Genomic DNA, 23407 nt, shown 5'->3' with positions numbered 1-23407 from the left:
GACTTTGATGTTCGATTCCTGATTAGTTAAAGGTCGGATGTACGATTCTGGTAAGCCGGAATGTGTGATTCCCGATTGGAGAAGATCAGATATGCAATTTCAGTTGATCAGGATGTTTGATTCTCGAAGTCTGGATGTGTGATCCCGGAAGTAACTCTACACCTAGTAAGTAGAGGTAAGTTACTAGATGAGAGTAACTAAGTGAGGACATGCCCCTTTCGAAAGGATAGTATGCATCGGTCCAACTTAGGTTCATTTTGAAAACCTAAATTGAGACCCTAACTAGATCCTCGTCTCGGGGGGACATAATTTAATTACTACTTCTTATTATTATTATGCTAACATTATCTTACATGTTATTGGACTAACATTTGTTGTAGGACAAAAAAAAGCACAAAAAGTCTCGGGTGAACAATTCCCAAGGCGCCTTCCATGGTATAAAAGACGCCTTCGTACTGTTCATGTCAAACGCCTTCCATGGCACTAAAGGCGCTTTTCAAAGGATAAAATTCAGACTTCGTCACAGATAAAGAGCAAGTGGTTCGGGATTAGATTCCTCACATTGGAGGCGTGTTCAAAGCTATGGAAGGCGCCTTCCATGCTCAATAAAAGGATGTTTCACCCAAGGCTTCAATCAACTTCTATACGAGCTTCTACGCATCCGAACAACTTTTTGACTACTCCCGCTTGTTGCTGCAACTCTACTATGCCCGACTACGACCGAGAAGTCGCCCAAACACTGAGTTGAAGCCGACCAACTACAAACAGTGTTTGGTAATGAATTAATTACTGTACTTAATTTCTACAAATGGGAAGTGTAGTGTGTTACACTTGTCTGACTCTTTTGTACTCGATCCCCTCTTTCAGCGGTTCTGAAAGAGGTATTTAGTGGATTATCCATCGATAAGTCCGCGGGACCTAGGTCTTGGAGTAGGAGTTGTCTAAGGCTCCGAACTAAGTAAAAATCCTTGTGTTCATGTCTTTTTCATTTCTGCCTACTTCTTTTCCGCTGCATACTCTTAGTTGTAAAACGAAAAAGATAAGGGTGTGTTTGGTTTGCATGTTTTTCATTTTCATTTTCTAAAAAATGTTCATTTTCTAGAAAATAGAAAATGACTTTTAGACATTCTCTATTTTTTTAGAAAATACTATCTATATTTTTAGAAAACAGACATGGAAAATGTAAACCAAATACCATTTTTCAGAAATACTTGTTTTTCAGAAAATAAAAATGGAAAACGCACAAACCAAATGCATCCTAAGTTTTTTAAAACCATGTGATTCCCCCCCCCCCCTCTCACGTGCATCTCGATCTAACATATTAACCCTGCTTGACTTTAGGGATGCTTGACTGTATATTTGGTTATGTATTGAGAGTGAAGACTAAGCTTAGGTACTCTCAGCCAACCTTTGGGACAACCAGATATATAACAGAGTTATGTTGTGCGGGTCATACTTTCGATTGGTTTTTGTGTCAGTCGGTTTCTCACAAGTAGAGTATTGGATCCTTCAGGCACGACCGACTCTTAGGGCGGTCGTCCTTATACCAAAGGTCTTAGCGTCGAGTGAGAAGTTAAGCCCTGATGAAGGTGACACTCTAGCTGTCACCTCACCTTAACTTTGACTTCCACGTCACTTCTAGGTCCGCTTGTAACATCCCGTACCATTCCTCTTCTCATGTTTTCTAAGATTTTGTTGGCACTGCAAAAAATAATCTTGTTTTGTGTTATTTTGCTCTATTTGTGTTGTTGTTGAGGTCACCGAAACTAGTCAAAGTTGCTAATAAAGAAGATAAAACTCTACATTTTTTTACTTCTTCCTCCCCATCTTCTCTTTTATGTTTTTCTCAACAGCAACAATTTTCCTTTTATTTTTTCCAGACTCTTTTTCCCTTTTGTCCAACCACAACAACAAGAGTAAGTTATTTTTTTTTTCATGTTTCTCTAATTGAATGAGAAATATAAAATATAAACTTTATTTTATTAGGTTATTAGTTAAGATAATTATTTAGATAGGAATGAAGGTCTCATATGTAGAATATTAAATATTATGAGAAAACGAAATCACAAATGATTCAGCAACTTTCAGTCATAAATAAGTTCTGGGCATTGACCAATCATTGTTTCAACTTAGAAACAATGGCTAAATATTGTGTGTTGTATTAGTTTTTTTTTAATTTATTAAATTTGCCTCCCCTAGTTAAAAATTCTAGCCATGTCCATTGAACATTTTAGGCTAAACCTTCTATTGACTTGGCTCCAACTACACTCAACTTGGCAAGGTCACTCTAATTAGTTCCGAGTTTTCCACATTAATCCGACCTATTCTGAGGTTGTTCTAACTTCATCCAACTCAAAATCCGAGTACAATAAAGGGTTGGGATCTACATTGATTTAGTCAATAATTATCCACGTGAAACTCTATATCGACTAAATTAAGTATACATAATGTCAAATCTATATTGACATAGTCAGGGGATTTGTTCTCACAGGATGTTCAATTGATTAGATGTTCAATTGATTAGAAGCTGATAAATTTATTATAATAAAATAGGAATCAATTTTTAATAAATACATATCTTAAAAAAAACTCTTCTCACCTCCTAATTATGTAATGATCAATTATAAACTAATTCTATAATTTATATTCTTTTATATAATTTATTGATAAATTGTAAAAAACCGGTGAATATATAATCATCTTTTGACTACCTCGACGGTCAAAGATCGCGTGTAGCTCTTATTTACGTCCACCTCATGCTCGAAAAGAAGAAAAAAAAATGAAATGATGCTGCAATTAAATTTAATTCAGATTATTTGTCATGTTTAATTATTCAATAATCACATGCACCCAAAAAAAAAAAACAGCTGTAATCAACATGCCAACCACGTGTTCCACGTTTTGTTTACCCGCGGCCACAATCCAATTTCCTTTACCACACCATCTCCACCTCGCGCCCCTGTTGCTTCCTCCATACGTTATGGATTCGGCAGGCGTGACAATTGAATTCCCGACAACGCACCGAATCGCCGAACTATAAATCCAGACAACGAAGACGAGCGACGACGCAACGAAGCGAATTGCAAACGGGACCTTTTGCGTCGAGCTATTCGCCGGAGAGAAGAGGGTTTTGCGCAGATGGCGGCGCGGAAGCAGGGGAAGACCAACTTCGCCGTCGCCTGCAACCTCCTCAGCCAGTGCATCAAGGAGAAGAGAAGCGTCACCAATTTGGGGCTCGGATTCGATACCCGACCTCCAGGCCATGATCAAGGTGAGAACTTGCTTTGCGTCTTGCGCTCGGCGCCAAATTCGCGTTTTTATTGCAAGTTCCTGTTTCATTGATTCGTTTCGATCCTATTTTTCAGGCAACTTGGAGGCGTTCCGGCCGCCGACCACCATGCGTCTGCTTCCGGGGGCGGAGATATCTGGAGACGACGACGGGGAGGCAATGGAGCTGTTTCCCCAGCGCGCTGAGTTCCACACTGCGCCAGAGCAGGCCAGGTTTCAATCTTTCATCCATTCTCCCATGAATCAATCAACACTGTTCGATTTGGGGTCGCTGATCATTTTATTGGTTTCTTTCTTGTGCGTCAGAGAAAGAGGGAATCCCCAACTCACAATCTTCTACAAAGGGAAGCTCATGGTGTTTGACAACTTCCCTCCCGAGAAAGCCGACGATCTACTGAAGCTAGCCAGCGAGGGAAACAAGAGAAACCAAAACTTAGGTCAAGAATCCTCTTCCTCGGAAGATCAAAACCCAACATTGGAGTCCATGGTTGCTAATTCTTGGTTGACAGCCCAAACAAGTCTCTCTGGTAAAAGAAAGCCTCTCTGTTAATCCAGATGCTTGTTGAGACTCAAAGTAGAGTCAAAACTCAAACGATTGTTCTTCTTGCAGATCTTCCTATTGCTCGAAAGGCTTCGCTTCAGCGATTCCTCGAGAAGCGAAAATATCGGTAGGTAATCCTTACTGCTTACCTTGATGACGAGAGACGATTTTTCTGAGAGGTTAATTCACCTTCTGAAAAATTAACTGCAGGATCAATGCAAGAGCACCTTATCAAGTTAAAGACTTCAGGAATGGCGACTCCATTCAAGCAAGAGAAGAATAGATCATGGCTTGGCTTGACTCCTTAGTTCTTCTTGAGCATGCCCACAAGTTTCAGTTCTTTCTTATTTTCTAGATATTTTTTTTCTTGTAAAGAGGAAATAAAATTTGAGGTGACAACATATTGTCATTGTTCTTACTACAGAAATTTCAGAAAAATCAATGTATCAGTTTTTCAGAGAGGATCTGCTTTATCATTTTACATATCTAAAGCACGCGATCAGTAAACTAATCAAACAAATACAGTTTTTGCCAACTCAATCAAACAAAAGTAGAGTGGATTGGATTTGATTTGGGTTGGAATTTTTTTTAAGTCCCAACCCGAATTCAACTCGAACTTTTAAATCTGAACTGGACCAATCTCTGAATAACCTGAAAACTTAATCCAAAATGATTTTTTTTTTACTATTTTTCTTATAATTCTTTACTTTTATCTCAATATTTCATCATTATCATATTAACATTACTATACATAAAATTATTTTAATTTTTAAAATAAAAATTGATTTTTTTACATAAAATTATTTTAATTTTTAAAATAAAAGTTGATTTAATTAAAAAAATACCAATCTGAATAATTTAAAAACTCACTTCAAAATGATATTTTTTTATTATTTTTTTTATAATTTTTTATTTTTATCTCAATATTTTATCATTATCATACTAACATTGATATTACTATACATAAAATTATTTTAATTTTTAAAATAAAAATTGTTTTAATCTAAAAAAAATACCCATTAAGTGATTAAATCCTAAATTCGGATCAGATCAGGCCGGGATCGACTTGATCTAAAAATTTTTAATCCAGAATCCCTCCAATCCGAATCCAAACCGAATCTAAAAATTTTCAAACTGAATTTAATTTTTTCAGATCGATTAAGACCGATCGTCAGGTCATATTTATTTTTACACCATTAAAGTAAAGCATGTTTCTAAATAAAATCTTAGTCAAATTGGTACTAACTATCATCTTCGTCCCAAGTCAAACAATCATTTATAATTTTGACTTCGACCTGTTCTTGTTGGACTTGGAGTGCCGCCATGAGTCTGACTTAGCTTCTCATGGATTGGAATGCTTTTATGGATGAATAATTTTCATTGTTTGATTATTATTTGTAGCTAGTCAGATCTATTATTTCACATGGTTTGATGAAATATATAGAGAAAATTTTATTTTCCAAGCTTTTAAAATAATTAATCATGCCATTATTTGACTAGATTAATTGATGGTGTCGGTGATTAATATTTTAATAGTTTTAAATTTTATAGAGAGGAAATTCCAATTTGTCTATTAAATTTTAGTATTTACTTCCATAAAATATATTATGGATTTTCAAAATTATCGAACACTTTAAAGGTTTCGAATTTTATATTTTCATCCCCTAACTATTAATATCAGCTGCAACTTGTACTGTGAATCTGCGAGGGTATTTTGAAAATTAAGAGGGTGTTTGGTTCTCTCCTAGAAATCGAAATGAGAATGGGTATCATAGTATTGTGGAATGAGAATAGGTATGAGCTTGGGTATTATTTTTAAAAATGATGTTTGATTAGTTAAATATTTTCAATCGGAATGAACCTAAATTTTCTTTTTTACCCTTATAAAAAAATAAGAGAAAAAAATAGATAGGAGATCAAGTTGAATGTGAGAGAAACATATGATGAGAGAGAAAGTGTGTTGGGAAAAATGAAAAGAGAAAAAGTATGATGAAAGAAAATGAGAAGAGAGTGCATGATAGGAGATATTGAGAAGAGAAAAAGTATGATAAGAGAGAAAGTGTGCTGAGAGAGAAAGAGTGATAGACAAAATGAAGAAAGAAAAAATATTATGAGAGAAAATGAAAGAGTGAGGAGAGAGAAAGTATGATGAGAGAGAAAGTGGATTGATAGAGAAAGAGTGATGAGAAAAATATAGAGAGAAAAAATGTGATGAGAGAAAATGAAAGACTGAGGAAAGAAAAAGTATGCTGAAAGAGAAAGAGTGATGAAAAAAATGAAGAGAGAGAAAATATTATGAGAGAAAATGAAAAAGTGAGGAGAGAGAAAGTATGATGAGAGAGAAAGTGGGTTGAGAGAGAAAGAGTGACGGGAAAAAATGAAGAGAGAGAAAGTGTGATGAGAGAAAATGATAGACTAGGAAGAGAGAAAGTATGATGAGAGAGAAAGTGTGATTAGAGAAAATAAAGAAAGAGGGTGTGATGAGAAGAATGAAGAGAGAGAAAGTGTGATGAGAGAAAATGAGGAGAGAGAGAGTATGCTAAGAGAGATTGAGGAGAGAGAAAGTATGATGTGCGATGAGAAAGAAAGTATGATGTGCGATGATAGAGAAAGTATAATGAAAAAATAAAGAGAAAGTGTGTAATGGGAGAGAAAGTGTGATGGAAGAGAATGAAGAGAGAGAAAATGAGGAAAGAGAGTGTATGATGGGAGAGAATATAGAGAGAAAATGGTTGAGAATGTGTGATGAGAGAGAATGAGGAGAGAGAAAGGGTGTTGAGAGAGAAAGTGTGATGATAAAATAAGGAGAGAGAAAATATTATGAGAGAGAACAAGGAGATAGAGTGTGAAATTAAAAAAAATTAAATAAATATACTAAGAGTATTTTTGTCTAAAACTTAATTCACATTCCTATTCATCAAAACCTAAGAGAGGGGGTGGATTTCATCCATACCAAAGTTTTTGAGTTTAATTCCAAAATCTTGATTTCATTCCCATCAACCAAATACAAAGTTTGAGAATGAATCCATTCCCTCATTCCCAAATTCATAAACCAAATCAAACGCCACCTAAGTATGACAAGGTGCTTTAAGAAATTTAAAAAAATCACATGGGCGAATTGGAAATTTCCCCTCTAAATCGTGACCTGCACGCAAAAAGCCTCCTAAATGTCTGACCTAGGTCATCAATGGCGAGTCGACGCGGAGTTTACGAACAGAGAGCGGCCGTTCACATGCTTCATTGAATTTGTTCGAGATGCAATGTTCAGTAGTAGGTACCAGTCTATTCAATGATCCTGTTTATCTGATCTAGCAAGAGATAAGGTTTGGCAGTGAGGGATGCAAGCGACGATTTTTTTGGGATTAGTGGGGCGGCTTCTTCCTATTTGTCTGCTCCACCAGTCAGGAATGCGGATGGTGGTTTGGTGGGAACAGCTCTCTCAACAAGTAAAGGCCAAGCCACCGCTGGTTTGTTATCTCAATTTTTATTTGCGATTCGATGCTTTTAAAGTATACGGTCATGTTTATTTACAGAAAATATTGCATAGTAAGTGCAGAATCTTTGGCATTGTGTCTGGAAACTTTTGATGTCCTAAAAGTAACAATCTTTAGCGTTTAAATTGCGGATGCGGTCACAGTGTGACTGATAGTTTTACTGTGTTAGTAGATTTGAGACATTTTTTCGAACAACAAATAGCTCTTTGGCCTTGAATCATTGTCTTATAACGCGTGTTATTATGTTAAATGGATTAGGTATGTTATTTCCTTAGATTGGGAAAGTGCCTCCGATTTCCACACCTTTTCTCCTTCCCTGCTATTGCTCTTCTGAACTCTCCTGCAGAATCAGAATGTTCATATTCATGCCTTCTCATGAGAGAATAAGGTATGGACCGTTCTTGTTTGGCATTCATGGTTGAAGATGCCTTAGGCAAGAAAAGAAGTGGTCTTTGAAGAAGTAAATGCATATTATTGTCAATTCAGTGGCCTTTGCTTCAGGTCTTTATGATGGCTAGGATTGTGATGAAAACTTATGGAATTTTCTATATTATGCTTTATATAGTATCTTTTACATATCAATAGCAGAGGACATGCTAGATTAGGAAGTATTTATAGGAAGGTAAACCATAAATTTTGAAGGAAAATATGATCCTCAGGTTCCATATTTTATGCTTCTGCACTTCCATACACTTGTAACTGGAGAAAGTTGTAATGAGAATTGAAGTGATGTCCGTACAAACCAAGGATAAAATAATTTCTCTCCTTGTTTCGATGAGGATACACTATGCATCCTCATTCAAACTGTATTATGATTCTTAATTATTTCAAAGAAATCAAGAGAATAAAATAAGGCTACATATCTAGTTAGTTAATTTTTGTTATTTTATTAGTTCCAAGGGTTTCAACAGGATAAACCAATTCAAGTCTGGGACTCATCATCATCAATCTGTGATTACCCCAACTATTTTAGATCGGCTATATGAATCTTATCCTTTTATTGAGCTCATATAGGGTTAGGATTCATGTTCACAGCTTAGATAATTTTTTGTGCCAATTGTCCTGGACTAACCTAATGCTTGACCATTTTCATTTGGATTTGGGAATGGTATTGGATGTGTACTAAGTCTGTGACGATTGATCCTTTCTATACAGAAATTATAGCATCCATTCTACATCTGAACTTTCATTTTTCCAATATAAAAAATGCACGAAAAGAAAGAGTTAAAGACTATTCCTAATTGTTTGTTCTATGTAGCACAGTAACAATGATTGACTATCAAATTCTTCCTAAATTTCTAATAATAATTGACAGTCTACAAGGCATGATATCTTCAAATTCCCATCATTCTAGGTCATATTATCTTGGTTAGCTGAAGCTTTGGTTTGTTAACTGAAGCATGGCTTCAAAGACTTCAGTCTCTACATATATTAGCAAGATCTTAGAATTCATAGAAATCTAGACAATTTTAAAAGGGAAGGGTCCATATAACAGTATGAAAATAATACTAAAATGTTTATGAATTTTGTCCTCTAAATTCGAATTCCATGTTACCATGGAAATGTGGCATCAGGAAGGTAGTTATCTTCGTTGTAGTAGTTCCACATATGTTGCTCAGAGAGGCAAGACTTCCTAGCATCTCCATTACTCAAACAAGATAGCATGTTGAAAACCTCGTCATGTGAATCCATTTTCTCTCCTCCTGCACTCTCACAAAAGCTGCCATCCATGTTTCTTAGGAGTTTACTCCACCATGCTGATGTCATCATGTTCATCTTGTCATTCCACTCCATGTCATGCTGCTCCCCGATCAAATGGATCTCTGCAATTTCATCAGGATCCATCCTTGGATGGAATGCCCCTGATGCACGGTCAAGTGCATCACAAGAGGCCTGGCAGGAACTCTTTGAGAGGCAGGAGGCCTGGAAATTTGGTATGCTACTATTAGGAGAGTTTGATGAAGATGAAGTTGGCTGTGATGATGGCTGGATTGTGGATTCCCAGCAAAGATTGTCGCTGAAGGGATTGCTTTTATTGTTGAAACATTGAAGGTTTAAATCTAAGCCTAATGGATGATTAAAGAAAGGGTTGTTGAGTTTATCGTAGACAGGTATTGTGGTAATAGGTGGATACATCCAAGGGAAAGCATGGAATTTACAGGGTAACAATTCGGTATTCTGAAGGTAGGTAGGAAAGGTGTAATTGAATAAATGAGTTTTAAAGTTGATCCTATTCTCATTCAACTCCTTCTGTATCTCTTCTAACACTGCTGGAGATAGCTCTAGAGTTGGAGAAGGTGTTGGATTTTGCTGATGCTGCTGGAATTTTTGCACCTCAGTTGCATGCTTCATGGTAGCTCTATGAAGTTTAAGGGCGGTTACAATCTCTCGCCTAGCCTCTGCCATGTTAAGTAATCTTTCTTGATAAGGCTTACTTGCATGGAGTCGCCTTCGCACTTGCTTCTTTGGTATTGGAGAATTTACTGATGTTGGGTGTGATTCTTGTTGAGATCCACTGAAGTATCTCCTATTCTTGGAGTGATCTTGGGAAATTTCACTAAAACTTGCCTTGCCTCTAGATTTTGATTCCATGAGATCTTCAGGTCTTGAAGAGCCCAGCTGCTTGGCAACATGATTGATGTAGACACTTGAGAGTTGACATGTATTTAACGTGTGCGCCTCCACCTCCATCTTCTTGGTGATATTCTTTGTATGGGTGTTCCTTGCCATCCCTCACTCTCCAATATTCCTTGACCAAATTATACCAAGGAATATGAAATGGTAGATGAACTTGGATAGCGATGGATTTTCAGGTTTCAAAGGAGGATGTGAAATGGTAGGTGAATTTAAAGAACCGTGATGGATTTCGTCTGGTTTCGTAGGGCAGAACCTATCAGCTCTCTAATGCACCGAGATAGATACATAGATACAGAGATGTGTATTCACTCAGTGGATATGATGTAACAAATTTTGGGGGGTTATTTCTTTTCCAGTAAATATTTTAAATGCTTTTTGTAGCTGATAAAATTAGAATCAAAAGATCCTTACAACTTGGAAATCACATTCATAATTACAATCATTACTGTTTCTTTAGATTCTCTATGATTTATGTTTTACTGTACTCGGATACAGAATAATGGAAGTCTGTCATTAGAAAATTTTAATTACTTGAAATTTGTAACTCGACTGGGATAATGCTATGATGTAAACCTGATTAACAACAAGTGACATGAGTATGCCTGTCCAATAAGTTTTAAAATATTTGATTCTGTTACTGTATAGTGTAATATATTTTAGTTTCTCTGTCCTTGTGAACTTCAATAGAACATAAAGCAAGAATTTTTTTTCTTGTAATCTTTGTTGTTTTCTCTTTGGCATGAGATTTCTGGAGTAAATTTCTATATGAATAATCTCACAGAATAATTACGAGGAGTGCTTTATTGAAAATCTATAGTGCCACATTATGCATAACTTCTATTGAGATGCTAGCTGATATGATGAGATTAACTTTCTAAACAAAATCTAAAGATACACTAGATGCGAAAAAGTGAGGCAGAATGTGGTCCTTGGTCATTAGTTGTCTGCCAAGTCTCATTGAAATACCAAATCATTTGGACATCAACAAATGTCTGGTTGTCATTGTTAGGCATTTAAGGCAACAATATTATGCTCTTAAATTATCTCCCTTTCATGTGCCTGGGTGGTCCCATATTTACTGCTGATGTGGTCTGATGCATCCGTTCCATGTGCTTCCTTCAGATTGAAGGTGACATGTGGCAACACTGAACAGGAGAAAGTGAAGGTAGAGGTTTGGAAGATTCATTGTCAAAGTACCTTAATATAACTTAGCCCAACCAGAACCAGCTCATCAACTCGGCACCACCAAAGAACAGAAGCTCAGAGTTGGTTTCTTGTGACCTAGATATAGTCCATCTGAGTATCTCATTTATGGGGTGTATGTGTGTATGTGTGGCTATGCTCTATGATTCATGAGGTCACAGTCCTTTCTTAATTATATAGCCCAATGTAGTATGGTCCCCTCTGTACATGCATGGCATAATTGTTGTGATGAAAGTTGGACCATGTACTAGTAACCCAATTTCCTTTTACCACCACCACCAACACATTGTAATATTAAGAAGTATGATTTACTTGTTAGATTCTAGTGTTTTCTGGAAACTAGGAGACACTGGGCAGAGGGACCATTTGATCATTCTGTGGCTGAGGCATTTGCAAAAGAAGGCATGTCCTATAGATTATCACTTACGATCTCAGCTAAAATTTGTTGCTCACATCGCAGGATCTGAAACCACTTGAGGGAACTGAGTGTAAAGTATTTTAGCATGTTAGACAGTTTTTTGAGCCTTATCTAGTAATCTTTACATCCATTGGTGCTAATTAGAAGAAACCCATGATAGCGAACAGATGATTCAGTTGTACACAACATTACATGCCAGATAATTATACAAGCAAGAATTTCACCTTACAAGATGACTTGATAGCCTCCAGTCATCGAATGTCGTTCAAGTTCCAATTGAAGAAGATTGAATTCTGAAAATTTTGAGAGCAATATACAAACAAAAGAAAAAAATTCAATCATTTATTGGACAAAACCATAAACAATTAGTTAGATGTGACTAGTGGACTTAGTTCACATGGTAAATAGATTAAGAAAATAGAATGGAACCAAAATGATCAAATTTGGAATTTGTGGTTCAATTTTGCAAGAGAAAGTACATAATCCAAACACCTGCTACATTTTGTCACACCTCAGATTTCCTGCAGAACTGAGGCGGTTAGGTTGTTTTTTTACAGAAAAATGGCTTCTAGATGATTATTATGAGGGGTTCTGAAATCCTTTTTTGATAAACAAGAGAAAGAATGCACGGTTTGAATCATGAACAGTCTGATGACTTGACGAGAGGTCATGAAGCAATCTGCCAAACAACAAGACATTGTGAGCTGAATATTAAATTAAAATGTATTTATATTTTGACTATCTTGAGAAGTTATCCATAGCTCTATGTGAAATATTCTTCTGCCTTCACTAAAATATCTTTCCCAAAAATCTTGCCACTGATCACTTTTGTCTTAGATGATTTTTGAATTTTTTTTTCTGTCCAAGTACAAACAAGGTACATATAATCCTCCACTAGGTTGTATGTGAATGAATGAGCTTCTGGTTGATATTGTTTGATATGCTTAAATAAATTATCAGGGCTATTAGCCGCACAGATTCTTCTCCTGAAATTTCCTGCACGTGTTAAAAGTTTCACTGAAATTAGTTGTCAAGCTTTCATTTTATGCAGTTAATTTGCTTGTGAATGTTATGTCCTAATTCTTGGTATCAGTTAAATGGTTTTACGTTGTCAGCTTTAAACCCTTATCAGGATAAACCTTGTTTGTGTATGAAGATTCGTAAGCTTGACTATCATCATTTTGTAACCCTTCATTTCATAAGCTTGTCTATCTTCATTTTTGTGATTAGCCCTGTATTTTGTGGCATTGTTGGATGTGCAGAACTTCATATGCTTGCCCATCATCATTTTATCATTCCATATTGTTGTCTTCAAACTATTTGAACTGAAACAATAGCTTAGACCCTTCATTTATGATGGTGCAGGCGGATTAACAAATATAAATGCAGCTCAACAAGTTGAACATGGATTACAAAATGCAAATTTTGCCTTGTTCAGCAACCTCCAACAGTTTTGACGCTGATCACACTTTTTTTGTTTGTCAAATTTATGGGAAAGTGATGGAAGACTTGGAGAATAACTGCAACAATCAAGAGGCATGTTTATCTCTTTGTTTATTTTTATTTTAAATTTCTCTTCTGTTTAAGATGTGGGTTTTTGTGACATATATTAGGGTGGTTCTATCTTTCAAATATCAATGTACATTTATATCTTCAAGTTCAGAAAAATGTGTGCTTGTTTAAATGGTTCTGTTCTATTTTGCCTTAGTTGTATTTGAATTACTGTTATAACTTATCGAGTGCGTCTCATTTCATATAGACTTGATGCACCTGGGAAATACAATTTAAACTTCCTCCTTTACGTTCAGTCCTGCCACCACATTGATCCATTTTGGGCGGATGCTTAACTAGAGAAAGCTTACAGACTTGGATGCAATAGAAACAGAAATCTCATGTTAAGTTTTGAGGCTTCCTTCTCAAAAGAGAAACATTTGCATCTCAGAACAAATAGCATTACATTGCATCTAGCTCATTTATTTTTCTTCTTATTCATGTATCAGATAGACAATTCAATAACCAGAAAATATATTGTAGTAAAGGGAATATGCAGTCCAGAGCTGTGTCCTGAAGCACCATTTTTCTGTTATTTGTAAGGTGCAAGTAGGATCGCTGAGTTGTGGCCGCCAAAACCGAAGGAGTTTGACAGTGCTACCTTCACATCCAACCTCTCCTTCCGTGAACTGACTAGCCGATCCACATCCTGTATCAAATCACAGTGAGAAAGATTACCAAAACTGTGAATCTTGAGTAAGTTCATTCTTGTTTTTTAACAGTATAATTAGGTAGATTGGCGGATTTGCTAATTTGTGATATCTATTAAAATATGCTTAACCGTAAAGCTTTTTACCATAACTACCTCACAGAAAGGTAATCTACTTCTCAGGTAATTTCCCTTTTTCACTTGCAATCTGTTTTTGAAAATTCCAGTGACACAGTGAGATCCTTATTCTCCCTTTTCGTATCGAATAGATGGCAGATCAAAAACCATCATAGTACTGAATGTAGGTCTTTGTTGATCAAATGTACCAGTTTTTGTTTGCTGCAAAGATAAAAAGTATCTACTAGGGAACAAACAATCCTTTTAGAGGGTACTATTTCAAAGGCAACATATTGTTACGCGATTACTGATGTTCAATCCCGAACCTAAAGCCCATTTTACCCCTTTCAAGATACCCAACACAGACCTGTGCCGAACACAATTAACAGATTCCCAGAATACCCAACTTGGCATATCTAACTAATCTTATTAATAGTAGCAAGATGAGAAATGCAAATTGATAGATGGTAACATACCACACTTTCCTCTGGATTATCCAGGTTAATGTTAGGATGGACCCAACCTGTTCGAATAGCCTGCACATGTGAAATGGCCAAGATAAAGACATCCATTTGCCCCAAAAAATGAGTGCTTAAATAAATATAGTGACTACTACCAAAATGCTAAGCTTAGAAACAAGCTTAATAAAAAAGTTTTATTTTAATTTGCAACTTAGTCAAAGAGGAAATAACCAGAGCTGGAAAAAGAAAGCACCAATTGGTTTCTGGAAAAAAAATTATCAAATTGGTTACAAAGCAGTCAGTGGTTTGAACTACATAATGACATGAGCCTAAAAAAGAATTTGTAGATCAGCCTACAAATACAAAAAAAAGAAAAAAAAAAAATCAACTTATACCTTTTCTATATTAAAAGATACAACTTTTTGACAATTATTTTAATTTAATCAGTTGCGCAATCACAGTCATTGCAGAACATTTTGGAAGTTAATACTGACAAATGGACAAATATTTGTTCATTAACCTAACATGGTTTTCTAGCAAAATCAACGTAATATTATACAATTGAATAAGAGCTCTTACAGTCAATTGCCACCTGACAGGAAGAGTACTTCTAACAATACTTCTTGGCGATCCTATCATAAGCTTCATGGATCCATAGTTCTGTGAAGCATTAACTTGCAAGAATGGAATTCCAGGCATCACTGTTATTGATAGTAGCTTTCTTGAATTTGTTCTCCTGTTACTAAATTTTGTTTTTTTTTTTGGCATTTGTATTGATTCTGTTTGAGTTCCACACAAACTTTTCAATACATAGGCAACAATCTGGATTACAAAACTGAAGGGGAAACAGGGGCTCCTATTTGAACTAAAGGGAATTATAACAGGCAAATTTTAACTATCCAAGACATAAAATGCAAAAATGAACAACGATCATAGTGGCTCTTGACTGATTGAAAGGACATAGGAGTTCCTCAACTGCATACCAATACCCCAAAATGAAGAGCCAATCAATACAATTATGTAGACTTAAGTTTTGCATCACTATGTTCCTCCCACATGAAGTAAATATGCCCATAATTATTTTTTTTGAAAAAAAAATTGAAAGTTTTCACTTTTACTATATCCAAATTGGAAATTTATGTATTATCATCAGTGTATCAAGTTGGCACCATGTTTTGATTATCACATGTGGAATGATCCTTATCTCTATTGTATAATGTGAGATAAAATGAATTTGAAACCACTGATCAAGTTTGACTAAGGTTTCAAAAAGTGTATGCATGACTGCAGGTGGCATGAGTTTGAGTCACAGACATAGTGCGCATGTATTTTATTTAGGGAAATATTCAAAAAACATACAAATACATTCTGCAATATTCAAAAAAACATTTAGTTTTAAAAGGATTAACAAAAAAGCAATAACATCTAAGTTTTAACACAGTCAAAACAATTAGCTCATATGCAAAAAAAAATACCTTCTAGTTATAAGTATCAAAATAATTCCTCCAAACTTAATGTATTTTTTTGGTCAAGATTTCTTCCATTTTTTGAATTCTGACAACATTTTTCAAGATATTGTGCACTCTTTCATTTTGCTAAGTAAGCTTTGTTGACAGTTCATAGAACACAATTGTGACTATCAAGCCACATACCATCACTATAGTTTGACCTTCAGAATTTTCAGATTAACTGATAATCAGCAATAGTTTGAGATCCATGAGTATCGAGGTTTACCCCTGTAATATGTTGAGATTACCACATAATGAATTGGTTCTCGGAAATAGTAGGAGTTCAACTCCATAAAAATGTTCATTGAAATTGCAAAATTACAAAATATTGTGGGTTTTTTGTATATGCGTGTGTGAGAGGACAGTATAAAGGTATAGTTTAGTATCCACGAGTGTCAAGGTTTACCCCTTAACATGTTGAGATTACAACATGATGAATCAGTCTTGGAAACAGTAGAGGTTGAACTCCATTAACAATAGGCACAGAACCTCCAATTTCTTGTGTTCTAACTGTTGCTGTATTTGTCCAATCACTAATGTAAAGTGCCAGCTGCATAATGCTATAATGTATATAAACAACCTTTCTCGTGGATGTGGTTAGGTTTTACAAAGGACAAAAAAGATAAAATGGTTACATGAAATATTATATGAAGTTAAGAATGCATGCCCTTAACACATGAAACTTTAAGATTGCAGTCAAGTTCCTTTCTAATGCAAGTTGATCATAGTTATCTAACAACGGAAGCAAGGAAGACTAATCAGCTTTTCAAAATCAAGTACAACTTCAGAGAGTATAGTGATCCTCACTTAACGACATAAAAATATGGAAGTCTGTAATATTCACAAATTAAAGCTGACAATAAGGAAATGAAGATCCTTACTTGCACTACAGCAACAGCTTCCACTGCCCCAGCAGCTCCTAATAGGTGACCAATCATGGATTTTGTTGAATTCACCTTCAGCTGAAAGTTAAGTTCAGTTGGATTAGTAGAAGAGACAAAAAAAAAAGGCATTTTTTTACTCCAATTGCACACCTCGGGATTACTTCCAAAACAATGACTAAGAACTTGGTATTCTTTTAAATCACCAAAGGGCGTTGAAGTTGCATGGGCATTTACATAGTTAACGTCCTCTCTGCACACTCCTGATTCTGATAGAGCATTCTCAATGCAAAGAATTATTCCCCTCCCTGATTTATCATATGCCCATTAGGTTCTTGTGAATATTAAAAAAAAAAAATGCAGTGACAAGTGTTACCTTCAGGATGTGGCTCTGTCACATGGTAAGCATCACAGGTGAAGCTTCCTCCTAGAAACTCAGCGTAGATTTTTGCACCTCTTTGCTATAGATAAAAAAATATAAAATAAACAAAGAAATCAAGGATGATTATAAATAAAAAGATGAGAAGTCCCATACAGGAAATACAGCATCAATATTTCTTAACCTTAGCATGCTCTAATTCTTCCAACAGTAGCACGCCAGCCCCTTCCCCAATCACAAATCCATCGCGATCCTGATAATTATCAATCAACAAAATAAATGAAATTCATGTTTTAAAGTTCGCTTTGAATGAAGCAGTTTATATACTCTTCTGCTTTGCAGGCAAATGTTTCCAATTAATATTGTTCATCAGACTGAATTTTATTGCAAGTAAGATACTTTCTTTGAGGAAATTAGAGTTTGAATATAAGCTTATGGACTCAACTTACAACGTCCCAGGGGCGTGATGCTTTTTGGGGGTCATTATTCCTCTGCGAAAGTGCTTTGCATGCCACAAAACCACCTAATCCTGCAATATGTTCACGGAATAGATGACAATAGTTGTGAGAAGCTGTTGACATCAAATGAAAATGCACACCGATAGGTATGATCGCAGCATCAGATCCACCACAAAGCATCACATCCTGTAACATTAGAGAGAGGAGAGATGTATTGTAGAAAGTCTGACACTTGTGGTTAATTTATGAACACTGAGTGACTTACAGCTTCACCTCGTATAATATGGTTGGCTGCATTCAAGATACAGAAATTGCTCGTTGCACATGCAGTTGAAATAGAATAGTTTGGGCCCATCCAACCCTATGAATTTGACAACCAGGTACATCCAATTAATGTGTTTACCAAAAAAAAAAAAACATACACAATTAAACATGATGAAAGAACAGTTTAAACAAACCAGATCTATTGCAAGCATTGCAGAGCCCATATTTGTGGTTGCCAAGGGCACAGAGAACGGACTTATCTTTTTGTATGAGACTCTCAAAGCTTCAAGTGCATCATTGAAAATCTGCAAAACAAAAACTAAAACTATATAAGCTTCACTCAAAATGAACAATCCAAGTCTGATAATGTGTAAGCTCATGGAAAATTCAAAAAAATAAATACTTTGAATTCAGTGTCAAAATTTCATCAATAATTACTTTCAATTTAAAATATTCAATTGCGCTTCACGATTCGGGAATGTTCTCAGTAAACAAACCTTCATTCCACCCAAGGCAGACCCAATCAACACTCCACATTTAGTTTTCTCAAACTGGCTCATCACCTCTTCTGTGACTCCACCATCTTCCAATGCTTTTTTGGCAGCGGTAAGCAAGTAAAGCATGAAATTGTCCATCCTCTTCACTAGCTTGGGAGCCACCCACCCATCTGTAGAAAACGATTTAATCTCCCCAGCAATTCTCTACAAAAGCAAATGTTATGAGCAGCTAGTCCTCAGAGTAGTGCCTAAATAGATTAGAAATTGGTCTTAGTTAGTGAGGAATAAAAGAGAACACTTTACTTAGTAGACGTTCTACCGTGGGATAACTGGAACAGTCAAATGCTTCAATTTCACTTATGCCACTGATGCCCTCGAGGAGGTTATTGTAGAAGATATCCGGATCATGGCCTAGAGGAGTAACCACACCCATGCCGGTAACAACAACCCGCCTCAGATTCTTATTCCCCACAAGTTCCTTGGCTGACCCCAAGGCAACTGTTATCAGTTTCCCTGAACCACAGACACTGAATTAGTAGAGCAGCCAGCCAGCCAGCCAAGAAATTTGCAAAGAATAGCACATAGCCACTTCATGATAAGGAATGAAAAGAACCAAGTAACACAACCAGACTGATCAAAATGCAGTTATGCACTGAACCAGTTAGCTTTGTTTCTTAGATATGTTATCAAACCAAACAGCCTTACCCACTGTCTGCATACGTCTTACTCTCCCAAAAGTCACAGAACTAATTAAATTAACTAGTATATGCCAGTAAGATTTTAGCTATCAAGATTGAGAACCAAACAAAGAGAATGCAGATGCCATAACATTCAGCGGAAAAATATTTGTGTGATTCCTGGACGAACAAAGAAGCTATTTTTTTATCTAGGAATATTTTTTACTATTGTCATCACGCTTTCAGGTTAAGGAGAAGCAACAAAAAAACGTCAAAAAAAAAAAAGGATGTCCAACGCCGAACTCCATGACAAACCCTGATCTCGAGAACTAAAAAACAATGACTAAGAAAGCATATCCCACAATCAAAGCCCTCGAGATTGCTTGGTAAAGCAACCCTCATCAGTTAAAACAAAAGAAACAAAATGAAATAAATAAATAAATCAGAAACAGAGGAGAAGCGGTTAAAGAAACAATGGCCCTTCTGGGCGGCACCCTACCGGAGGCGGCGGACATCCGCGGGCGCCGTCGATGGACATCGGCCTTCCACGGTCCAATTAGCGACGACCGATTGCCGTGACCGTCGACGCCGCAGGACCGGTAGAAGTCGGGACAGGGCTCGAAGGCGAGGTAGGATCTAAGTAGGGAGTGGATCCCGGAGCCACGAAGCCCTCCGGACGGGATCGCCGCGGCAGGAAAGCAGCGGCTCCTCCTAGGCCCGGCGCCCACGCGACGCGCCCCGCGACGGGTCTGGTCGGAACGCGCGGTGGCTGGAGACGACGAGGAGGACAGGCACGCAGCGGCGGCGATCCACGCGCAGAGGGGCGAGGCGACGGCCGCTCCCGCCATGGAGCGAGTGCTCGAAACAGAGCGACGAAGGCTGAGGGGCGTGAGTGAGAACGGAGGCTACTGCGCACTATTTAAGAAGGCCAAGGGCATGAATTTATGCTACGTTTACCTGAAGTCGAGGGAAAGGAGAGGAGAAAGAAATTCATCGACCATGTTTACCTGAGGGAAAAAAACAAAAGGAAAACTTTAACCGACCTGCAGGAAACATAATGATTAATTACAATAGAGGTCGTCACTTCAGAGTTTTTTACTATTTTTACCCTTGGCAAGGGAGATAAATTACGGATGAAAATCCCTATGATTTATTACATAATAATATCACATGTAAATATTATGTACTAGCTCGTGGAGACAACACGTAGTGAATAGTGATTAATGATCAATCAGGATGAAAATTAAATAAATAAATAAATAAATAAAGAGCTTTTATTGCTACTCCATAACCAAGTTTGGTTCCACCTAACGTCAAGGAAAGAAAGCATCTTCGATCGAATGATACTTAAATGAAGGCTCTTTTTGTCTTTTTACCTTTCTTCCAAGTCAAAAATAATTTCCCCTCCTTTCAAGTAAACGAAGAAATGAAACCCCCCAGCTTCCTCAATCCTTTTCGTTTCCCACGGAGGTAAAAGAGAGAGCGCGCACGTGGAGTGCGAGGAAGCGAGGAAAGTGGGAGGGGAAGAGCGTGAATTTATTAGCGAGGGAGGGAAAGGCTGAAGCTTGAACCAAAAAAAATATCAGAAAGTTTTCACTTTGACGTCCAATTCGGCCGTAAAAATTTATAGGGCAAGAAGTATACAAGCCCCTCAATTTTTTTTTTTTTCAAAATCATCAAAACAGCATTTCATTTTGAATTTTTTTTTACAGAGTGTCTCGATCCCTATAAAATAATAGAGATACTCCTCTAATGCACTATATTTATACTCCCACTTATTTTTCTATATAAATTCGGTCACGTTGTAATAATTGTAAAATCATAACTACAATAATTGAGCAGTAAATTGTGTTTAGCAATTATAAAATTATAACTATTATAACAATTAGAATTGAAAGTAATAAATTTAATATATTGTAATGATTTAATTTTAATTATTGAATCACTATAAAGTATGAGTTGCTTTAATATTTTTTTTCTTTTAATAGTGTTATGGAGATATTTGATACGGAAAATATATTTCAAATATGAAGTATATTTTCTTAATTATCTCGTCAAATTAGAGTCAGATATATCAAAACTATTTAATTACTCACTAAAGCACTTGAAACATGTAGCATACACAGTTCATTGACTAGTTTATTTTAAGATTTATGAGTTTAGACTTTAGTGTTTCTAGCCAAGCAACTTATCTATAAAATTATCAATCTTCTTCTAATTAAAAATTCAATTATTGATTCCTCTTTGTACATGAATTGTAATTGTAATAGTTGTTGGTTTGTAACGGCTACAACCAACAATATAATTGCAGCAACTATAATTTTTTAGTTGCTACAATATTGCAACCATTATGAATTCATAGTTGCTACAAACATTATAGTTGTAGTAATTACGTTCCTGTAACTGCTATAATATGATAAAATTTAGATTAAAAAAATAAAATATTATCTATATCAAATGTATACACATGTCAAAGAGGTATCTATGTCATTTTATAGAAGAATGAGATACCCTTATATAACATATTAAAATAGAATACTATTTTAATTTCAAAAAATGAGTGGCGCTCCTATAATTTTTACCCAAATTTATATACATTTTTATGGTAAAATAAAATTCAACGATTCATTTTTTTTTAAAAAATTAAGGATTATTTTATCAATATTTTATTTCTGTCACTCCTAGTAAACAACCACTTGGGATCGGAAAGGAGAGCTGTGGAATGGAAGGCGTTGGACGGATCCCGTTTTGCACGATATTCATGTAGTATATCACGAGTTGACCGAGGTAGAATATCCAAGACCCCTTCTACTTTTCTCTTTACCAAGAAAGGATATATGTTTTCCAAATATCTCTTACCCTTTAGCCATACGAATTGAACATCAATTGTCTTATAATCTTTTTTTAACCAAAAAAAAAAAAAAAAAAAAAAAAGTAAAATTTACATGCCCTCCCTAATCATAACTTAAACTTTATATACCGTCTTTATATCTTAAAAACTTTATTTCCACTATTTAATCAAACATAATATATAGACACCAATTTATATTGACCCGATAGTAAAGACGGGGGATCACTCGTCGGCGGGAGGCCAACGACACGTGGAGGTCAATGGGCAAGAGGGTCAATCCCAAAGTCGTGTCGAGCGGCCATAGGTCGTGCCGAGCGGAGTGGCAGGCCAACCGAGCATCCTGCCGACCGGACATCTGGCCAAGGGTCTCCCGGACCGGACGAAAGACAGCCCGACCAGGGGTTGGGTCTCCGATGCTCAAGGTAAAAGGGTCTATGTGCCGGGCGGACAGGCCGCTCGGCCGAGCCGCAGGACAATAAGGCGCAATTCCATCCGAGCACATGAGCAGGGCCTCTCGGAGGCCATGAGCGTCGAGCGGCTGGTCCGCTCGACCCGGGAACAAGTAAGAGCGCTAGGAGACAAAAAAGACAACTGGTAACTTCGTCCTCAAGACACCTGCCGCCGACAAACAGCATGGTCGGCGGCCGGAGTGGACAGAATATCGTACGGTGGAAGCTTTCACCGTCACATCCGGGATATGCTCGGACGATTGCGGAATAACGTCAGACATGTTGGGACCGAAAAGTAGCTAGAGGGGGGGTGAATAGCTCGTCGCGTGCTCGTGTGCTTGGCATTGCTTGTTTCTTCAGAGATGTGCAGCGGAAATACAAGAAACAAATGCATACAACGCTAACAAGGTAGATTTACTTGGTATCCACCTCCAAAGGAGGTGACTAGTCCAAGGATACACACACTCACACACCCTCCACTATGTAAACACTCCTTTTCGGTAACTACCGAAGGCGGAGAAGCCCTACAAGACTCTCAATACAAGACGAACGAAAGGGTAGTAAAGAATAAGCAAAAGCTTACAAGAAATGCAGTAAAAACCCTAACCCTAGATTTCTTCTTCTTGCAATAGAGCCGCCTCTTGACTTGGAAGAAACTCCAAGATCCTTCAAGAACTGGCATGGAGAGCTCTGTGGAGTTGCTGGTGAAGATCTGAGATGAATCGGTAAGGTCTACTGCAGCCATCGCACGTCTGCAGCTCAAATACGATGCAACGGTCGGATCCCGATCGATTCGAAAGCTCCCAATCGATCGGGGAGGCTTTGGATCGATCCACGGATCGATCCAGAGCGCCTTTGTGCTCTGGGAAAACGCCTGGATCGATCCACGGATCGATCCAGCGCTTATCGCGCGAACCAGCAGCGTCCCAATCGATCGGCTGATCGATTGGGACCTCTGGATCGATCCACTGATCGATCCAGAGGCTCTCTGTTCGCTGGGAAAGGCCTGGATCGATCCACTGATCGATCCAGAGGCTTTCTGTTCGCTGGAGAAAAGCCTGGATCGATCCACTGATCGATCCAG

General features: G+C 37.0%; 2 protein-coding genes and 2 long non-coding RNA genes across 4 annotated transcripts; 3 read left to right on the top strand and 1 right to left on the bottom strand.

Annotated features, from left to right (window-relative positions):
• Positions 1 to 3015: 3015 nt before the first annotated feature.
• LOC122007776 (protein TIFY 10c-like) lies at positions 3016 to 4290 on the top strand. Its single transcript, XM_042563305.1, has 5 exons — positions 3016 to 3271; positions 3366 to 3501; positions 3595 to 3815; positions 3899 to 3956; positions 4040 to 4290. Exons 1-5 carry the CDS (start codon positions 3139 to 3141, stop codon positions 4110 to 4112), a joined length of 621 nt encoding a protein of 206 aa, XP_042419239.1. The 5' UTR covers positions 3016 to 3138; the 3' UTR covers positions 4113 to 4290.
• Positions 4291 to 6994: 2704 nt separating this feature from the next.
• Positions 6995 to 13071, top strand: LOC122010308. The gene is made up of 2 exons (XR_006119842.1): positions 6995 to 7296; positions 12947 to 13071. It is a non-coding gene; the product is annotated as an uncharacterized LOC122010308 (long non-coding RNA).
• A 279-nt stretch (positions 13072 to 13350) lies between these two features.
• On the top strand, positions 13351 to 14051 carry LOC122010310. The gene is made up of 2 exons (XR_006119843.1): positions 13351 to 13475; positions 13676 to 14051. It is a non-coding gene; the product is annotated as an uncharacterized LOC122010310 (long non-coding RNA).
• LOC122010307 (3-oxoacyl-[acyl-carrier-protein] synthase II, chloroplastic-like) lies at positions 13448 to 19929 on the bottom strand. Its single transcript, XM_042566800.1, has 13 exons — positions 19523 to 19929; positions 18666 to 18859; positions 18347 to 18550; positions 18044 to 18154; positions 17851 to 17946; positions 17726 to 17771; positions 17577 to 17656; positions 17312 to 17380; positions 17125 to 17209; positions 16902 to 17056; positions 16749 to 16829; positions 14375 to 14434; positions 13448 to 13781 (listed from the first exon to the last, which is right to left on the bottom strand). Exons 1-13 carry the CDS (start codon positions 19869 to 19871, stop codon positions 13665 to 13667), a joined length of 1647 nt encoding a protein of 548 aa, XP_042422734.1. The 5' UTR covers positions 19872 to 19929; the 3' UTR covers positions 13448 to 13664.
• Positions 19930 to 23407: the final 3478 nt, after the last annotated feature.

Source organism: Zingiber officinale, chromosome 8A (assembly GCF_018446385.1).
Source record: "Zingiber officinale cultivar Zhangliang chromosome 8A, Zo_v1.1, whole genome shotgun sequence".
NCBI lineage: Eukaryota > Viridiplantae > Streptophyta > Magnoliopsida > Zingiberales > Zingiberaceae > Zingiber > Zingiber officinale.
The sequence above is the reverse complement of the archived record's forward strand: the minus strand, read 5'-3'. Positions and strand labels throughout refer to the sequence as shown.